Raw genomic sequence first — 17,060 nt, forward strand, 5'->3', positions numbered from 1 at the left:
TTTACTGAAAACAAGTCGACCAAAGGACAGCAGCACGTTCCCAGCTGATCTCTCTCCACCAATTCTACGGTAAGAGACAACGCTGACTCTCGCTGCTAACGTTAGCTTTTCTCACTTTTGGTTTCCGATGTTTTGGTCATCTTGTTTGTTGACTTTTCAGTCACTTTTTGACACTTTTTCCGACGTATTTTTCAAGGTTTGAAGTTAACTGTGATGTAAATATAATTCATATCATATAGAATTATGTTTTATTCTTGACACTTTTGATACTTTTTTCGGGGCTACTTTTACTCTTTTTCGGCACTTTTTTGGGGCAATTTTTATCCTTTTTTTGGCAAGTTTTTTGACCTTTTTGACACTTTTCTCACTGATTTTTGAAAGTTTTGTCGCCACTTTTTTAGTTAACTGTGATGTAACGTAGTTAACTGTGATGTAACGTAGTTAACTGTGATGTAACGTAGTTAACATTGATGTAACGTAGTTAACTTTGATGTAACGTAGTTAACTGTGATGTAACGTAGTTAACTGTGATGTAACGTAGTTAACATTGATGTAACGTAGTTAACATTGATGTAACATAGTTAACTGTGATGTAACGTAGTTAACAGTGATGTAACGTAGTTAACTGTGATGTAACGTAGTTAACTGTGATGTAACGTAGTTAACATTGATGTAACGTAGTTAACATTGATGTAACGTAGTTAACATTGATGTAACGTAGTTAACTGTGATGTAATGTAGTTAACTGTGATGTAACGTAGTTAACTGTGATGTAACGTAGTTAACAGTGATGTAACGTAGTTAACAGTGATGTAACGTAGTTAACAGTGATGTAACGTAGTTAACAGTGATGTAACGTAGTTAACAGTGATGTAACGTAGTTAACAGTGATGTAACGTAGTTAACTGTGATGTAACGTAGTTAACATTGATGTAACGTAGTTAACATTGATGTAACGTAGTTAACTGTGATGTAACGTAGTTATCATTGATCTAACGTAGTTAACTGTGATGTAACGTAGTTAAATGTGATGTAACGTAGTTAACTGTGATGTAACGTAGTTAAATGTGATGTAACGTAGTTAAATACGATGATCAGTGGTGGAATGTACAAATACTTTGTTACTGTACGTTACTGTACTGCTCGTTACTCACGTATCTGTACTTTACTTAAGTAGAATCAATAGTGCATACTTTTGACTTTTACTCTGTTACATTTTCTGATCAGTTTCCCCCCGTGCCGAAACGTCTTCCTGACCCTGACCTTTTTGGACCTTCGTACCTGAAACCTTCTCCTCCTCCTCTTCTTCGGTAAGACTCCGAATCTTCTCCAACTTTTATTATTTTATCACCTTCTTCAACGTTTTTTCGACAATTGTTTTGTTGTTTTTTTCCAAAAAAAAATTTTTTTTCTTCATTTGTTACTTTTTTGACGTTTTTGGTCCTTTTTTCGATTGTTTTCTGAAGAACCTTGAAGTTAACTGTGATGTAACGTGTGTGTTATGATGTGATGTTCCAGGTATCTCTCCTGCTGCTGACTCTAGAACTCATCTCTCTCCTGTCATTCAGGTAAATATACTTTATATTATTATTCTGTCTTTAACACATTTAAACTTCTCTGATTCTGGTCAGTCGCGAGGATGAAAACTCAAAAGTTTGTTTATATTTTCACTTTATTATTAGTTTGTTTGTCTAACTTGATCTCGCTGCATCAGGACTTTATGGATAACCCTTCTCAACATCACAACAAAACCAAAAGAGCCGCGTCAGTAGGAGAGAGCAGCAGTCAGTAGGAGAGAGCAGCAGTCAGTAGAGGAGAGTAGCAGTCAGTAGAGGAGAGCAGCAGTCAGTAGGAGAGAGCAGCAGTCAGTAGGAGAGAGCAGCAGTCAGTAGGAGAGAGCAGCAGTCAGTAGGAGAGAGCAGCAGTCAGAAGGAGAGAGCAGCAGTCAGTAGAGGAGAGAGCAGCAGTCAGTAGAGGAGAGCAGCAGTCAGTAGAGGAGAGCAGCAGTCAGTAGGAGAGAGCAGCAGTCAGTAGGAGAGAGCAGCAGTCAGTAGGAGAGAGCAGCAGTCAGTAGGAGAGAGCAGTAGGAGAGAGCAGCAGTCAGTAGGAGAGAGTAGCAGTCAGTAGGAGAGAGCAGCAGTCAGAAGGAGAGCAGCAGTCAGTAGAGGAGAGCAGCAGTCAGTAGGAGAGAGCAGCAGTCAGAAGGAGAGCAGCAGTCAGAAGGAGAGAGCAGCAGTCAGAAGGAGAGCAGCAGTCAGTAGAGGAGAGCAGCAGTCAGTAGGAGAGAGCAGCAGTCAGTAGGAGAGAGCAGCAGTCAGTAGGAGAGAGCAGCAGTCAGTAGGAGAGAGCAGCAGTCAGGTTGTTCTGTTGCCTGCCTGGTTTTAGCAAACAGGAACTTCTGTGTATTGTTTGTGTGTGTGTGTGTGTGTGTGTGTGTGTGTGTGTGTATGTGTGTGTGTGTTTGTGTGTCTGTGTGTGTGTGTGTGTGTGTGTATGTGTTTATGTGTGTGTGTGTGTGTGTGTGTGTGTGTGTGTGTGTGTGTTTGTTTATGTGTGTGTGTGTGTGTGTGTGTGTGTGTGTGTGTGTGTGTGTGTGTGTGTGTGTGTGTGTGTGTGTGTGTGTGTGTGTGTGTGTGTGTGTGTGTGTGTGTGTGTGTGTGTGTGTGTGTGTGTGTTTATGTGTGTGTGTGTGTGTGTGTGCGTTTCGTCAGAGTAAAGTCTCTAACAGCTTTTATATGATAATATAAAGAGATGTTAGATATGTCAGAGTAAAGTCTCTAACAGCTTTTATAACTCTGTATTCTCCAGATCAACATGAAGATCTCTATCTTTGCCGGTGTTCTCCTGCTCTCTGCTGCCGTGCTCTCTATGGACGGTGATAAAGTGAAGCATGATGTTAAATGGTTTACAAACCAGCACATCATTGAGGAGATGAACGAAATCGACTGTACCAACGTGATTAAAGGCAGAGAAATCATGAAGGACGACGGCAGATGTAAGTGGTCCAACTCCTTCATCATAGCGCCTTTGGAAGCTGTGACAGCCGTCTGTCAAACACCAGCACTGAAAGCTGGTAGCAATCTGCATGAAAGCGAAACAACCTTTGACCTTGTTGACTGCAAACAGACGATGGAATCTGCTAGAAATAAAGACAAGCCTCCCAACTGTGTGTACAAGAAAGGTGAATTAAAAAAGAAGAAGAAGATTGTAATCGGATGTGATAAATACGGTCCTGTTCACCTTGAAAAATTTCTGTAATGTGTTACTACCTGATGAACCAGAGTAATCTGTTACTACCTGATGAACCAGAGTAATCTGTTACTACCTGATGAACCAGAGTAATCTGTTACTACCTGATGAACCAGAGTAATCTGTTACTACCTGATGAACCAGAGTAATCTGTTACTACCTGATGAACCAGAGTAATCTGTTACTACCTGATGAACCAGAGTAATCTGTTACTACCTGTTGAATAAAACACGTGACAGTTTAACTTTGGGTCTGTTTTTAATGTCGTCATGTTCACTCATTCATAAAGAAGATAACAGATCAATATAATAATAATATCTTGTTTGTAAAGCACCTTTCACACATTAAATGCAGCTCAGAATGTTTTACAAGTAAACTCTAACGAGACATACATATATACATATATATATATACACATATATATATATATATATATATATATATATATATATATATGTTCATATAAATAGAATAAAAACTAAGAAACAAAAAGCAGTAAAAGTGTCAGTTAAACATAATAGTTAAACGATGTACCTAAATGAAGTCCTTTCAGAGGAAACATCAGGTGATAAATAAATCTAAAAGAGACTCTAAAGTCACTAAATAAATAAAATATATATAATATGAAATATATGAAAGAGGAAGGTTGTTGTCCTCGGGTCAAAGTTGACCAGTTTTCAAAAAGTTTCCACATCAGAAATTTGGGTTTTCTTTCAACCAAAATGTCCAAAAGAAAAAAGGTTTATCAGTGTAACGCTCAGCAGTTCAATCTTCTAAGCACCTTGACAAGTTAAAAAATGTGATCTTTAAACTGTTATTATATAACTATATATATTCTCTCCCTCGTTGCGCCGAGCTACGCCCCCCCCCCCCCCACTCAAAACCATCAGTTGCACCTCTGACCCCAAAGTCTATCAGTTTGGTTGTTTTTTGGTCCATATGCATTTAACGTCCTGCATATTCCACAAAGTAGAGGGAGAGAACATCATTGCAGTGTTGAATAACTGGAGCCCAGACGCAACTCTGTACTTTTCTCAATTTCTGATCCTCGGATTAAAAAAAACATCCGTTTGTACTTAAAAAAATGAACTGATAAGCGTTACGCTGACCGTTCCCTACGGCGCTCTTAGCAAGTTAAATAAATGATCAGGCAGTTCACTACTTTCATTGAATTTGGGTGTTTTATTAAATTGTATAGCATTTGAAGAATAAATTGATGAAAGAACGTTTAAAGAAGTGACAAAGACATCGGGAAAAGCAACGAAAGTGTTGAAAAGACTGTTAGGGTGAGGTCTGGACCCAAGAGCGAACACAGACTAAATGGGTGGGATTTGAAAACAGTTCTTTAATGTCAGTTCAGCTGAACAGACGTGGTGAGGAGGTGATCCAAACAGAGCGGAGGCTCGAAAACACACAGGGCTGGTGGCGTGGCTGGAAGCGAAGAGGAGGTAAACCTCCAACGTCTGCACACAGAAAGACGTCACAGTGTCAATACAAAGAAAAACTTCAAAACGGGTTCACCAGAGAACTAGACTGTTTGGCCGAGAGTAGTTACCACTTGGTAGACTGAAAGGAACTGGTGCTGGCTGCCTGGATCACAGGAGTACTACTGCTGGAGCTTCATTAGTAGATCACCTGCAGCTGTGCTGGAGAGCCAGGTGGCCTGGAGAAACACACACACACACACACACACACACACACACACACACACACACACACACACACACACACACACACACACACAGTACAGACACACACACACACACACACACACACACACACACACACACACACACACACACACACACACACATGTTTTATAGATGTGTGCAAACTTGCTTACTCAACAACCAACGCTTTGTTAGGCATTGTGCAGATTACAAGTACAAAGACAAGGAAATGCAGTTTGCATCCAACCAGAAGTTCAAAAAGAGCAGAAAAGTGCAACGTGATATTAAAGTAGACAGGACAAGAGAAACAGTGCAGTGTGGACAGTAGTGTACCGAAGGTGGTTCTGTTAGGCCTTGGTTCAAACCCAGCACACAGAGAAAACAGCCACAGACTCACAGTAACTGGAGAGGGACTGAGGCAGGCAGGCAGTGGAGTATCCAGACGTCTTCTTTTACAGGAATCCAAACGAGGTGGTGGAAAACTGGAGGTGAAAGAGCTGGAGACACGGCACGGCACGCCACGGCACGGCACGCCACGGCACGCCACGCCACGGCACGACAGCAGGTTGAGTGGTGTGGGTCTGAGCGGAGCACAAATAAAACACGTTAGCAGGAGCAAGAGATAACAAGGAGACAAACAAACGAGTTAGATAACTGTAACTTGGGAAGTCTAGTTGCCGCACTGGTAGGTGCAGAGATCTGGGGCCGATGGAGAGCCATGCCCAGGAATAAATACTGCCAGGTGATAGTGGCATTAGATGCAGCTGTACGGAGAGGTAGATCTTCCAGCCACGCCCCTTGACCTACTTTCAGGTGAGTCTGCCATACACACCGGCAGACACCACAAACACAGTGGACACACACACACACACACACACACACACACACACACACATACACCACAAACACAGTGGGGACACACACACACACACACACACACACAAACATACAGACACCACCGACAAAGTGGGGACACACACACACACACACACACACACACACACACACACACACACATACAGACACACACAGTGGGGACACACACACACACACACACACACACACACACACACACACAGTGGACACACACACACACACAGACACCACAAACACAGTGGGGACACACACACACACACACACACACACACACACACACACACACACATACAGACACCACCGACACAGTGGGCACACACACACACACACACACACACACACACACACACACACACACACACACACACACACACAGTGGGGACACACACACACACACACACACACACACACACACACACACATACAGACACCACAAACACAGTGGGGACACACACACACACACATACAGACACCACAAACACAGTGGGGACACACACATACAGACACCACAAACACAGTGGGGACACACACACACACACACACACACACACACACACACACACACACACACACACACACAGACACCACAAACACAGTGGGGACACACACACACACACACACACACACACACACACACACACACACACACACACACACACACACACACACACACACACACACACAGTGGGGACACACACACACACACACACACACACACACACACACACACACACACACATACACCACAAACACAGTGGGGACACACACACACACACACACATACAGACACCACCGACAAAGTGGGGACACACACACACACACACACACACACACACACACACACATACAGACACCACAAACACAGTGGGGACACACACACACACACACACACACACACATACAGACACCACCGACAAAGTGCGGACAAAACAAGGGAGGAAAGGGACACAGAATGGGGGGAGAACTTCTGCCCACAAAACACGTTTAGAGTAATATAAATGAAATATAAATATGTGCAGTGTATTAGCAGTTATAATAAAATAATAAATATGGCTATGTAATATGAACAATGTATGAACAACATGTAAACATATGTGCTATGTAGCAGCAGTAACATTATACTAGTAGTAAGAATAATATAAAGATATATGTATGAACCATATAGATAGATGTGTACAGTATGTACAGCTATGTGCAGTGTGGTAACATTATAAGAGTAGTGAGAATAAGTGTATGTGCAGGATGAATAGTATGAAGAGCAGTAGAATATGGTTGTGTATAAGTGTAAGTATAGTATGTATATTTGTCAATAAATAGAACACTATGGGTGGGATAGGGTAGTACACGAGTGTACTATACATATTGCATGTTATACGGGTTAGATGGTTGCAAGTGGGTGACAGAAATACATTATTAATGAGGACAATACTCTCTAAACTGTAAACAGAGCTGAGGGCTGCTGTGTACATTTACATATACACAGCAGTCAACAGCATCACTTCATCCATTATTTCATAAGCTACAAGTTGAGTTATGTTTTCTCTGTCAAGTTTATAACTATAGATTTTAGTTTAGCTGTTTAATGTCCCACGATAGGCCGATGTGCACATGGAAACATTTAGGAACTGAAAGCAGCCTCTCATATGAAAGTACATCTTTAAAGAAATCACTCATACACATCACTACAAGACATCATTTACAAAGCTATCGCCTACAGAGTCTGCAGGGGGGGAGTCATTCATCTGGGTGGATGATTTAAGGTCTGTTTTTAATGTCGTCATGTTCACTCATTCATAAAGTAGATGTGGGTAAAACTACAGATCAATATAATAACAATAACAACAACTGTTTTAGTTTTAACTGTAAGAAAACATTTTATTCTCTGAAGACAAGAAGCCTGAAAACTGCAGACGTTAAATGTACAATATGTAACTTTCTGCCACTAGGGGTCTCTCAACCTAAACACTGGATGGAAACACAGACTTCTGATGACGTTGGGAAGCTGCGTGGAATCATGGGAGTTGTAGTTTTTATTGTTGCTGATTAGAATCAGGACGAGTTCACCCATTCAAGTTTATTTACGTTATATTTAGTAACGTTTACTCACTTTATTCTAATAAAATAGCTGCAGTTTCCCTAAAATAATTATGTTTTTCTTGTTTTGAGTCGTATTCACACACACACACACACACACACACACAGACACACACACACACACACACACACACACACACACACACACACACACACACACACACACACACAGACAGAGACATACACACACACACACACACACACACAGACACACACACATAGACACACACACACACACACACACACACACACACACACACACACACACACACACACACACACACACACAGACACACACAGACACACACACACATATAAATACACACAGACACACACACACACACACACACACAGACACAGACACACACACACACACACACACACACACACACACACACACACACACACATACACACACACACACACACACACACATAGACACACACACACACACACACACATATACACACACACACACACACACACACACACACACACACACACACACACACACACACACACACACACACACACACACACACACACACACACACACACACACACACACACACACACACACACACACACACACTTCTTGTTGAAAAGGGAACAATGAAGAGAGATGAATGTGTCTTTGAGGATGAGTTGAGGATTGTTCCACCAGATGGAGCCCTGACTCTCTTACACAGTTTATATTCTGTCAGAAACAAGAACAGACTGAACACAAGTGGAGCACAAACTAAAATAATCTGTTCATCTTCAGCTCTGATCTCTAAATGTTTGATGTGGTTATCATAGAGGAACAAACTACGTATGGTCAACAGAGCATGCATACATCAGGACATCCTGTGAGAGAAGAGAAGTAGTGACTTGTCTGTAGATATACAGACAAGTCCGCTGGTCTAGGCGAATGCTGCAACTCCTCACTCCCTAAATATAAGCTTCATCAAAGAGGAGAGTTTTAAGTTTACTATTAAAGGTGGTAACGGTGTCTGCCTCCCAAACCCAGACTGGGAGCTGGTTCCACAGGAGAGGAGCCTGATAGCTGAAGGCTCTGGCTCCTGAACCCAGACTGGGAGCTGGTTCCACAGGAGAGGAGCCTGATAGCTGAAGGCTCTGGCTCCTGAACCCAGACTGGGAGCTGGTTCAACAGGAGAGGAGCCTGATAGCTGAAGGCTCTGGCTCCTGAACCCAGACTGGGAGCTGGTTCCACAGGAGAGGAGCCTGATAGCCGAAGGCTCTGGCTCCTGAACCCAGACTGGGAGCTGGTTCAACAGGAGAGGAGCCTGATAGCTGAAGGCTCTGGCTCCTGAACCCAGACTGGGAGCTGGTTCCACAGGAGAGGAGCCTGATAGCTGAAGGCTCTGGCTCCTGAACCCAGACTGGGAGCTGGTTCCACAGGAGAGGAGCCTGAGAGCTGGAGGCTCTGGCTCCCATCCTACTTTTAGAGACTCTAGGAACCACAAGTAGCTCTGAGTTCTGGGAGCATAGTGCTTTTGTTGGACTTTTTTATTTTTATTTTTTTATTTAACCTTTATTTATTCAGGGGACGGTTCACTGAGAGGCAGCCTCTCTTTTGCAGGAACGCCCTGATCACATTCACACAGTTCCACATTCATACTGGAAGCTGCCCAGTACTACCACAGTCTGATCTGCTGCCACTGAGCAGCTCCACTGGAGCAGTTGGGGTTAATGGCCTTGCTCAAGGGCAGCTCAGTGGTGGTAATGAGGAAGGGACAAGCGCTGCTCTTTCACTTTCCCACCCAGATTTTATAAATATTTATTATATATATATTTTATATATTATATAAAATATTTGTATAGATATATATATATATATATACATTTGCATATTTGTATATACATGATACATATATATGTATACATTTGTATGAATATTTTTCATACACTTTGTCTGACCCTAATGACACGTGTGGTGTTCAGTGTAGTGAGTCCTTCTCCACGTCATTTCCTGGCTTCATCCAAAAGTAGGTCACTGACAGAAATGCAATAAATGATCAGTCATATTCATCAAATCCTATCACTTTATGAATTTTAGAATCCAAATTCCTAATGTTAACACGTTTCAGGGAACTATTTTAGTCCAATATGAGATCGTATTCTGAACGAGACGCCATGATGGTCGGGGAGCAGCCAGACCCACGTGACGTGTTCGTCCAATCAGCTGCCGGTTTTCATTTTCTGGGAAACAATCCAGATGAGCGCCGCCTGCTGTTATGGAGACGTATTACGTCTCGTCTCTTCGGTGTTCTGAGGAACTTTTTGGACCGACTCGGGGAGACTGATCAGTCCTGCTGGCTCTACTGCTGACGGCCGTCTGGTTGGGGTGTCTGCAGCTTTACCAGTTCACTCCATGAAGTCGTCCACCAGCGCTCTGTACTCTCCCTGCTGTCCATCCCTTATACACCCAACAACTGCAGAGTTATCAGAAAACGTCTGTAGGTGGCATGACTCTGAGTTGTACTGGAAGTCTGTGGTGTATAAGGTGAACAGAAAAGGAGACAGCACAGTCCCCTGTGGAGCCCCCGTACCACTCACCACCACATCAGACAGAACACGGTCCAGACGGACAAACTGTGGTCTGTCTGTCAGGTAGTCCGTGATCCAGGAGACTGTGGACGCACCGACACCCATCCTCTGCAGCTTCTCACCCAGCAGCAGTGGATGGATAGTGTTGAATGTACTGGAGAAATCAAAAAATGTCATCCAGGTGCAAATGAGCTCGCTGCAGAAGATAGATGACAGCGTCGTCCACGCCCAGACGAGGCTGGTAGGCAAACTGTAGAGGGTCCAGAGAAGATCTCACCTGCAGCCTCAGGTAGGCCAAGACCAGCCTCTCCATCACCTTCAGAGTGACACTGGGCGGTAGTCCCTGAGACCAGATGGAGTCGACTTCTTGGGGACCGGGACAAGGCAGGACGTCTTCTACAGCAGCAGCACCCTCTGCAGGCTCAGGCTCAGGTTGAAGACATACTGGAGAACACCAGGCAGCTGACTGGCGTAGGTCTTCAGGACACTGGGGCTGATGCCGTCCGGGCTGGTGAAGCCTCTCCAGCTGTCTCCTCACCTGGCCAGGTGTGACTGAAAAGCAGAGGGGGGGGGCTGCTTGAAGTGTCTGTGGGGGGAGATGACATGTGCTGTAGTGGTGGGGGGATTGGGCAGACCACAGCGGACTGAGGGGGGAGGTGTGGGAGCAAGAAAGGGAGGAGGCAGTGAGGGGGTGTAGGGGGTTGGTGGAGTGGAAGAGGAGGCAGGGTGTGTGTGTGTGTGTGTGTGTGTGTGTGTGTGTGTGTGTGTGTGTGTGTGTGTGTGTGTGTGTGTCTGTGTGTGTGTGTGTGTGTGTGTGTGTGTGTGTATAGATGTACTTGTATGTCTTGTTTGTTCTTGTTGATTATCTTGTTGTGTATTCCTATTTCAGCTTTGTTTTAATGTATGTGCTGTTTTTTACTTGACTTTGACATTAACCAAAATAAATCCTGATGTAAAGTGTGTGCTAGCTGCTAGTGAAAGCTAACGCTATACCTGCTATAGAAACTGCCTCAGTATTGTGTTTCATAATATAAAAAAGGATTTCTCAAAGTTAATGTTCCTCTATTTTTGTAGATCATCATTAACAGGAAGCTGCATCCGAACAAAGTGTGAAAACAACAACTTCCTGTTTCTGGTCTTTGACTGTCAGTAACGTGTGTATTTAAATGAGGATCAGTGGGGGGGATGTCTGAAGCTGTAGCTGAATGTTTACCGTATATGGAGATGATATCCAGCTGTTTGTTGCAGAGACAACCTCTCTCTGTGGGAGGCTATAAGACTGCAGATTATTTCATTTCTCTATCTGAACATTCTTCAGATTTGCATCGTGTCAGAGTTCTGCTCTTCTTCATCTTCAGACTTTGTGCCGTTTATCTTTTAACATTCAATCCTTTTTACTGAAAACAAGTCGACCAAAGGACAGCAGCACCTTCCCACCTGATCTCTCTCCACCAACTCTACGGTAAGAGAAAACGCTGACTCTGGCTGCTAACGTTAGCTTTTCTCACTTTTGGTTTCCCATGTTTTCGTCATCTTGTTTGTTGACTTTTCAGTCACTTTTTCGAAAAAGAATTTCAACATTTTTCTGACGTATTTTTCAAGGTTTGTCATTTCTTTTGATGTTTGTCACTCGTCGACATTTTTGTCGACCCTTTCTAAAGAACCTTGAAGTTAAATGTGATGTAAATATAATGTATATCATGTTGAATTATGTTCTATTTTTTAACCTTTTGATATGTTTTTCGGGGTTATTTTTACCCTTTGGCACTTTTTTTACATTTTGGACCCTTTTTTCTGCATTTTTTTTACATTTTGGACCCTTTTTTCTGCATTTTTTTTTACATTTTGGACCCTTTTTTCTGTATTTTTTTTTGACATTTTGGACCCTTTTTTCTGCATTTTCTTTTTACATTTTGGTCCCTTTTTTCTGCATTTTTTTTACATTTTGGACCCTTTTTTCTGCATTTTTTTTACATTTTGGACCCTTTTTTCTGCATTTTTTTTTACATTTTGGACCCTTTTTTCTGCATTTTTTTTTTTTTTTACATTTTTGACAGTTTTGTCGCCACGTTTTTAGTTAAACAGTTAAAGACAATTTTCTTTATAGATCAAATCATAACAAGAGTTATCTCGAGACACTTTACAGCTAGAGACAACACTAGTGGCAAAACATGTTTCTTGACATATGTGACAACTCGTCTGTCCGTCAGTCAGTTAACGCTCCGCTCACTCTTCTGTCAGGAGACACAACCTGAAGAGACTGAAGTAAGGATGGCAGCTTGGGACAAAAAGATTCTCTGGGCCGTCATGTTGGTCCTGACAGGTAAGACCAGAGTCCCAACATGGACACAGTCAGTGGGGGGAGAAGTCTTCAGATCCTTTACTCTGTGTTGAAAGGCTGACGCTGGGATTGTGTAAGAAGAAGGTGAAGTAGTGAGAATAGTTGAACAAGTGGGAATGGCTTTAATTAGTATGAATGTTAATGAAAAGTTGAATAATACCCAAAATGTTTGAGAGATGTGGAATATAAAGATATAGTATTTGTAGTTTTTTATAAGATGGTGCTAAACGGGAAGTCTGGCTTCAATTTGGATGAACACATACTCACTCACACACACAGTCTGAGATGTAGTGGAGTAGAAGTAGAAAGTGGCATGAAAAGAAAAGACTCAAGTAAAGTACAAGTACCTCAACATTTGGACTGAAGAACAGTACTGGAGTAGATGTACTTAGTAGCATTCCCCTGCTGGACCCAGTCAGGTTCAAAGTGACCTGACTGTAACGTGGCCCGTCTCAGAGTGGATTCTCTCGGCTCCGTTGGGCCAGTTCATCTTTAGTTGATGTTGTGGTTCAGAATAAAGAAGCTGGAAGACGTCTGTGTGTCCTGTTGGTGCAGAAACATGCAGACTGAAGCAGGTTAGAATCACACATGAAGGGAAGTGAGATCAGTGAGATCAAAGAGAGGAAAGTAACCAGCGATGGAGGAAGTACTCTCATCATTTACTGCAGTAAAAGTACACGAGTAATATCATCAACTCTATACACAAAACACTAAAGTACTTCTTTGGCCCAATGGGCTCAGAGTCTTGTTATCGTTTATGTTATCGGATCATAATGTAGGTTCATTATTTATTTGGTACAAGAACACGTGGGAGTTGTCGTTGTCATTGTGAGATTTTCTGTTTTTTTTCTTAAAATACCTCAAATACATATTCAGTCTAATACGAGATGAAATCACAGGTGTGTAACGTTTGTTTTTACAATCAGACATCAGTTTACAAAGAAGAGACTCAGAGACACTGACTTCTGATATTCATTTTCTACCATCATGTTTGTCTCTTCTTCTTGTGTTGGTCAGGAGCTCTGGGTCAAAGAGTGAACAATCCAGATCCTGTTGTGAACTATCCAGATCCTGTTGTGAACTATCCAGATCCTGTTGTGAACTATCCAGATCCTGTTGTGAACAATCCAGGTCCTGCTGTGAACTATCCAGATCCTGTTTGTGGTGTAAAAGGATCGACCGTCCTCCTCCCCTGCTCCTTCACACCACTGAAGTCTCTCAGTGGAGGAGAAGTTTTGATCGAGATCATCAGAGTCGTCTGGTGCCAGAACCACAAATTCTGTCAGGGACCGACTCCGTCTGTGTACGACAGCGAATCAAACAACAACGACCGTCGTTACAGATACCTGGGAGACAAGAAGGGAAACTGCACTTTACAGATCTCAGATTTACAGAAGAAAGATGAAGCAACCTTTCGCTTCAGAATGGAAGCTAATGATCCCAGAGGACATTTTACTGGCCAATCAGGAGTGAGAGTCACAGTTGTAGGTAAGAGCATCGTTACACACACACACACACACACACACACACAAACACACACACACACACACACACACACACACACACACACACACACACACACAGACGCACGTATGCAAACACACACACACACACACACACACACACACACACACACACACACACACACAGACACACACACACACACACACACACACACACACACACACAGAGACACACACACACACACACAGACAGACACACACACACAGAGACACACACACACACACGCAGACAGACACACACACACACACACACACACACACACACACACACACACACACATACGCACAGAGACACACACACACACACACACACACACACACACACACACACACACACACACACACACACACACACACACACACACACACACACACAGACACACACACACACACACACATAAGCACATACGCAAAGAGACACACACACACACACACACACACACACACACAAGCACATACACAAAGAGACACACACACACGCACACACACACACACACACACACACAAGCACATACGCAAAGAGACACACACACACACACACACACACACACACACACACACACACACACAAAGACACACACACACACACACACATGCACACACACACACACACACACACACACACATACACAAAGAGACACACACACACACACACACGCACACGCACGCGTACACACAAGCACACACAATGTAATCTGGACAATCTCATGTCGTGTTCTACGTGTGGAAAGAGAAACTGGTTTCCGGGACATTGTTTGGAGTTCTTCTCAGAAAACATCACTAGACACATCTGTAATCTTTCCTCCTCCCATTGAGTATCTTCGTCTTAAATCTCATCTGGTTTTTACCTGATTTTACAATATTACTGCCAAATAAATGTATCAAAGAACAGGGGCGAAGGGTCTCAGCCCAAACCTATAGGGGTGTCTGGGGGACATGCAACTCTGAGACTGTTTAGGGACCCCAGTCTGCAACAATAACACACGTATACTGCATGGGATTATCATGAAGTGTGCGTGTGTGTAAAGGGGAGACTCGTGGGTATGTACAGAACCCATTTTCATTCAGATATCTGGAGGTCAGAGGTTAACGGACACCTTTGAAAAAGGCCGTGCCAGTTTTTCCCTCTCCAAACGTTAGCTTAAGTTTGGAGCAATATTTAGCTTCCTTCCCAACAAGCTAGCACAGCATGTGTTCCTTAGGTTGTCTAGTCTACTGTGATACCAATGTATTGTTCTAGCTTTGGAACAGAACCCACTACAGCCTCTAAAAGACAGTAAAGTCGGCCTAAAAGATGTAGGGCTGTCTTTACCTTTAGTTGTATAGTGGTCTTGGTCCGTAACAACATGAGGAACAGGGATCATCAGTTCCATCAAGTCATAATCTAATATAACGTATTAAAAACTAACTCTGTAAATGTATTTTAGATGGTGTTCAGATGAAGATCAGAAGCTCCAGAGATGACGGAGAGTTTAAAAGAGGGGAAGCAGTCACACTGAACTGTTCTGCTGAAAGCTGCACTATCCACCAACTGGAGGTCACCTGGTTCAGAGATGGCCACGCCCTCTCAGAGACTGGCCCCGCCCTCCAGCTCACCAATCTGACTGCAGAGGATTCTGGGAACTACACCTGTGGTTTGAAGAATAACAACCGCAGCCTCTCCGTGCCGTACAGCCTGCATGTGGAAGGTTTGTTTGATCAGTTTTTATCTGAAAACATTTTCAGACCAGATCCAAACTCAGCAAGTCCGTCTATATAAACTACAAAGAGACTCTAAAACAGTCAAACCATCTTAAAGCTGCAGTGGGTAGTTTATATCACCCCCATGAGGAATTCTAAGTTATGACAACAAAACTGTCGGCACGTCCACATGATACAAGCCTTCCGTGATCACGCACACACAGTTAGTGGTAACCAAGGAGAACACGTAGGATTAAAACAACATGACGGACTCTTCAGAAGAGCTCATTATCTTCACTGTAGTTTCTGCGCGGGAAAGTCACCGGACGCCACAATCTTCTGAACATACTGAGAAATCCAGAGACAGTGGTGTGGAGCTGATGGTCTTAATTAGCTTTGCAGCAACTCATTTGGCTTGAATGTAACAGACTCTTTAAACCTGCAGTGATTGGTCTATTTGGCAGCTTGTTTTGCAGCAGAACAGTCTGTGAACATATGACATATTATTCTCTTATAAAGCAGCTGAAGCTAACATGTCAGATTGTTACAGAGCAACATGACGTTAGATGCTTCAAGGTTAAAGTGTTTCCCTGTGACTGTAATCTCACCATTGTCTCCTGATAATGTCTGATGTGTTCTGCAGGAGGAGGGGAAGAAAGGTCTGCTTCTGATCATTCGTCTGGTGGTCGGGGTCCTGCTGGTTCTCTTTGCTGTTATTCTGGTCGTCTGCATCATCAAAAGGTAGTTCAATAAATCTGTCTCTTTGTCTTCATTATACAGCTCAATTAATTAATCATTCCATATTTATTATATCTGCCGGGGGTTTGAGTCCTCCCTGCAGCTCAGGCTGGAAACCTGTACGTTTATCTATCATGCTTCCGTTACAATTTTGTCTTCACCTGCTGGCGCGCTATTGGCTGGTTTAACACGATGACGATAGAGAAGCGACCAAGCATCTTCTTGTTTACATTCAACATGGCGGCCACCGAAGGTCAGCAACCGTTGATGCTGCTGCCGCTGCTACGTCAGCCGGCTCGTTGCTCTGATTGGTTGAAGGACTATCCAACTGAGTCATTT

The 17,060-nt window shown here is 43.1% G+C and overlaps 2 protein-coding genes across 2 annotated transcripts; both read left to right on the forward strand.

The window, feature by feature from the left end:
• On the forward strand, positions 1 to 16,728 carry LOC144514067 (sialoadhesin-like). Its single transcript, XM_078245258.1, has 8 exons — positions 1 to 69; positions 1,228 to 1,310; positions 1,519 to 1,568; positions 11,848 to 11,901; positions 12,681 to 12,762; positions 13,798 to 14,268; positions 15,731 to 15,984; positions 16,627 to 16,728. Exons 5-8 carry the CDS (start codon positions 12,711 to 12,713, stop codon positions 16,726 to 16,728), a joined length of 879 nt encoding a protein of 292 aa, XP_078101384.1. The 5' UTR covers positions 1 to 69; positions 1,228 to 1,310; positions 1,519 to 1,568; positions 11,848 to 11,901; positions 12,681 to 12,710.
• LOC144514064 (ribonuclease pancreatic-like) lies at positions 2,809 to 3,258 on the forward strand (the record flags this gene model as incomplete). The annotated part of the gene is made up of 1 exon (XM_078245256.1): positions 2,809 to 3,258. A coding segment is annotated over one exon (450 nt), but the record flags the coding sequence as incomplete, so codon positions are not given.
• Positions 16,729 to 17,060: the final 332 nt, after the last annotated feature.

The sequence above is a fragment of the Sander vitreus genome, unplaced genomic scaffold, assembly GCF_031162955.1.
Source record: "Sander vitreus isolate 19-12246 unplaced genomic scaffold, sanVit1 ctg433_0, whole genome shotgun sequence".
Lineage (NCBI taxonomy): Eukaryota > Metazoa > Chordata > Actinopteri > Perciformes > Percidae > Sander > Sander vitreus.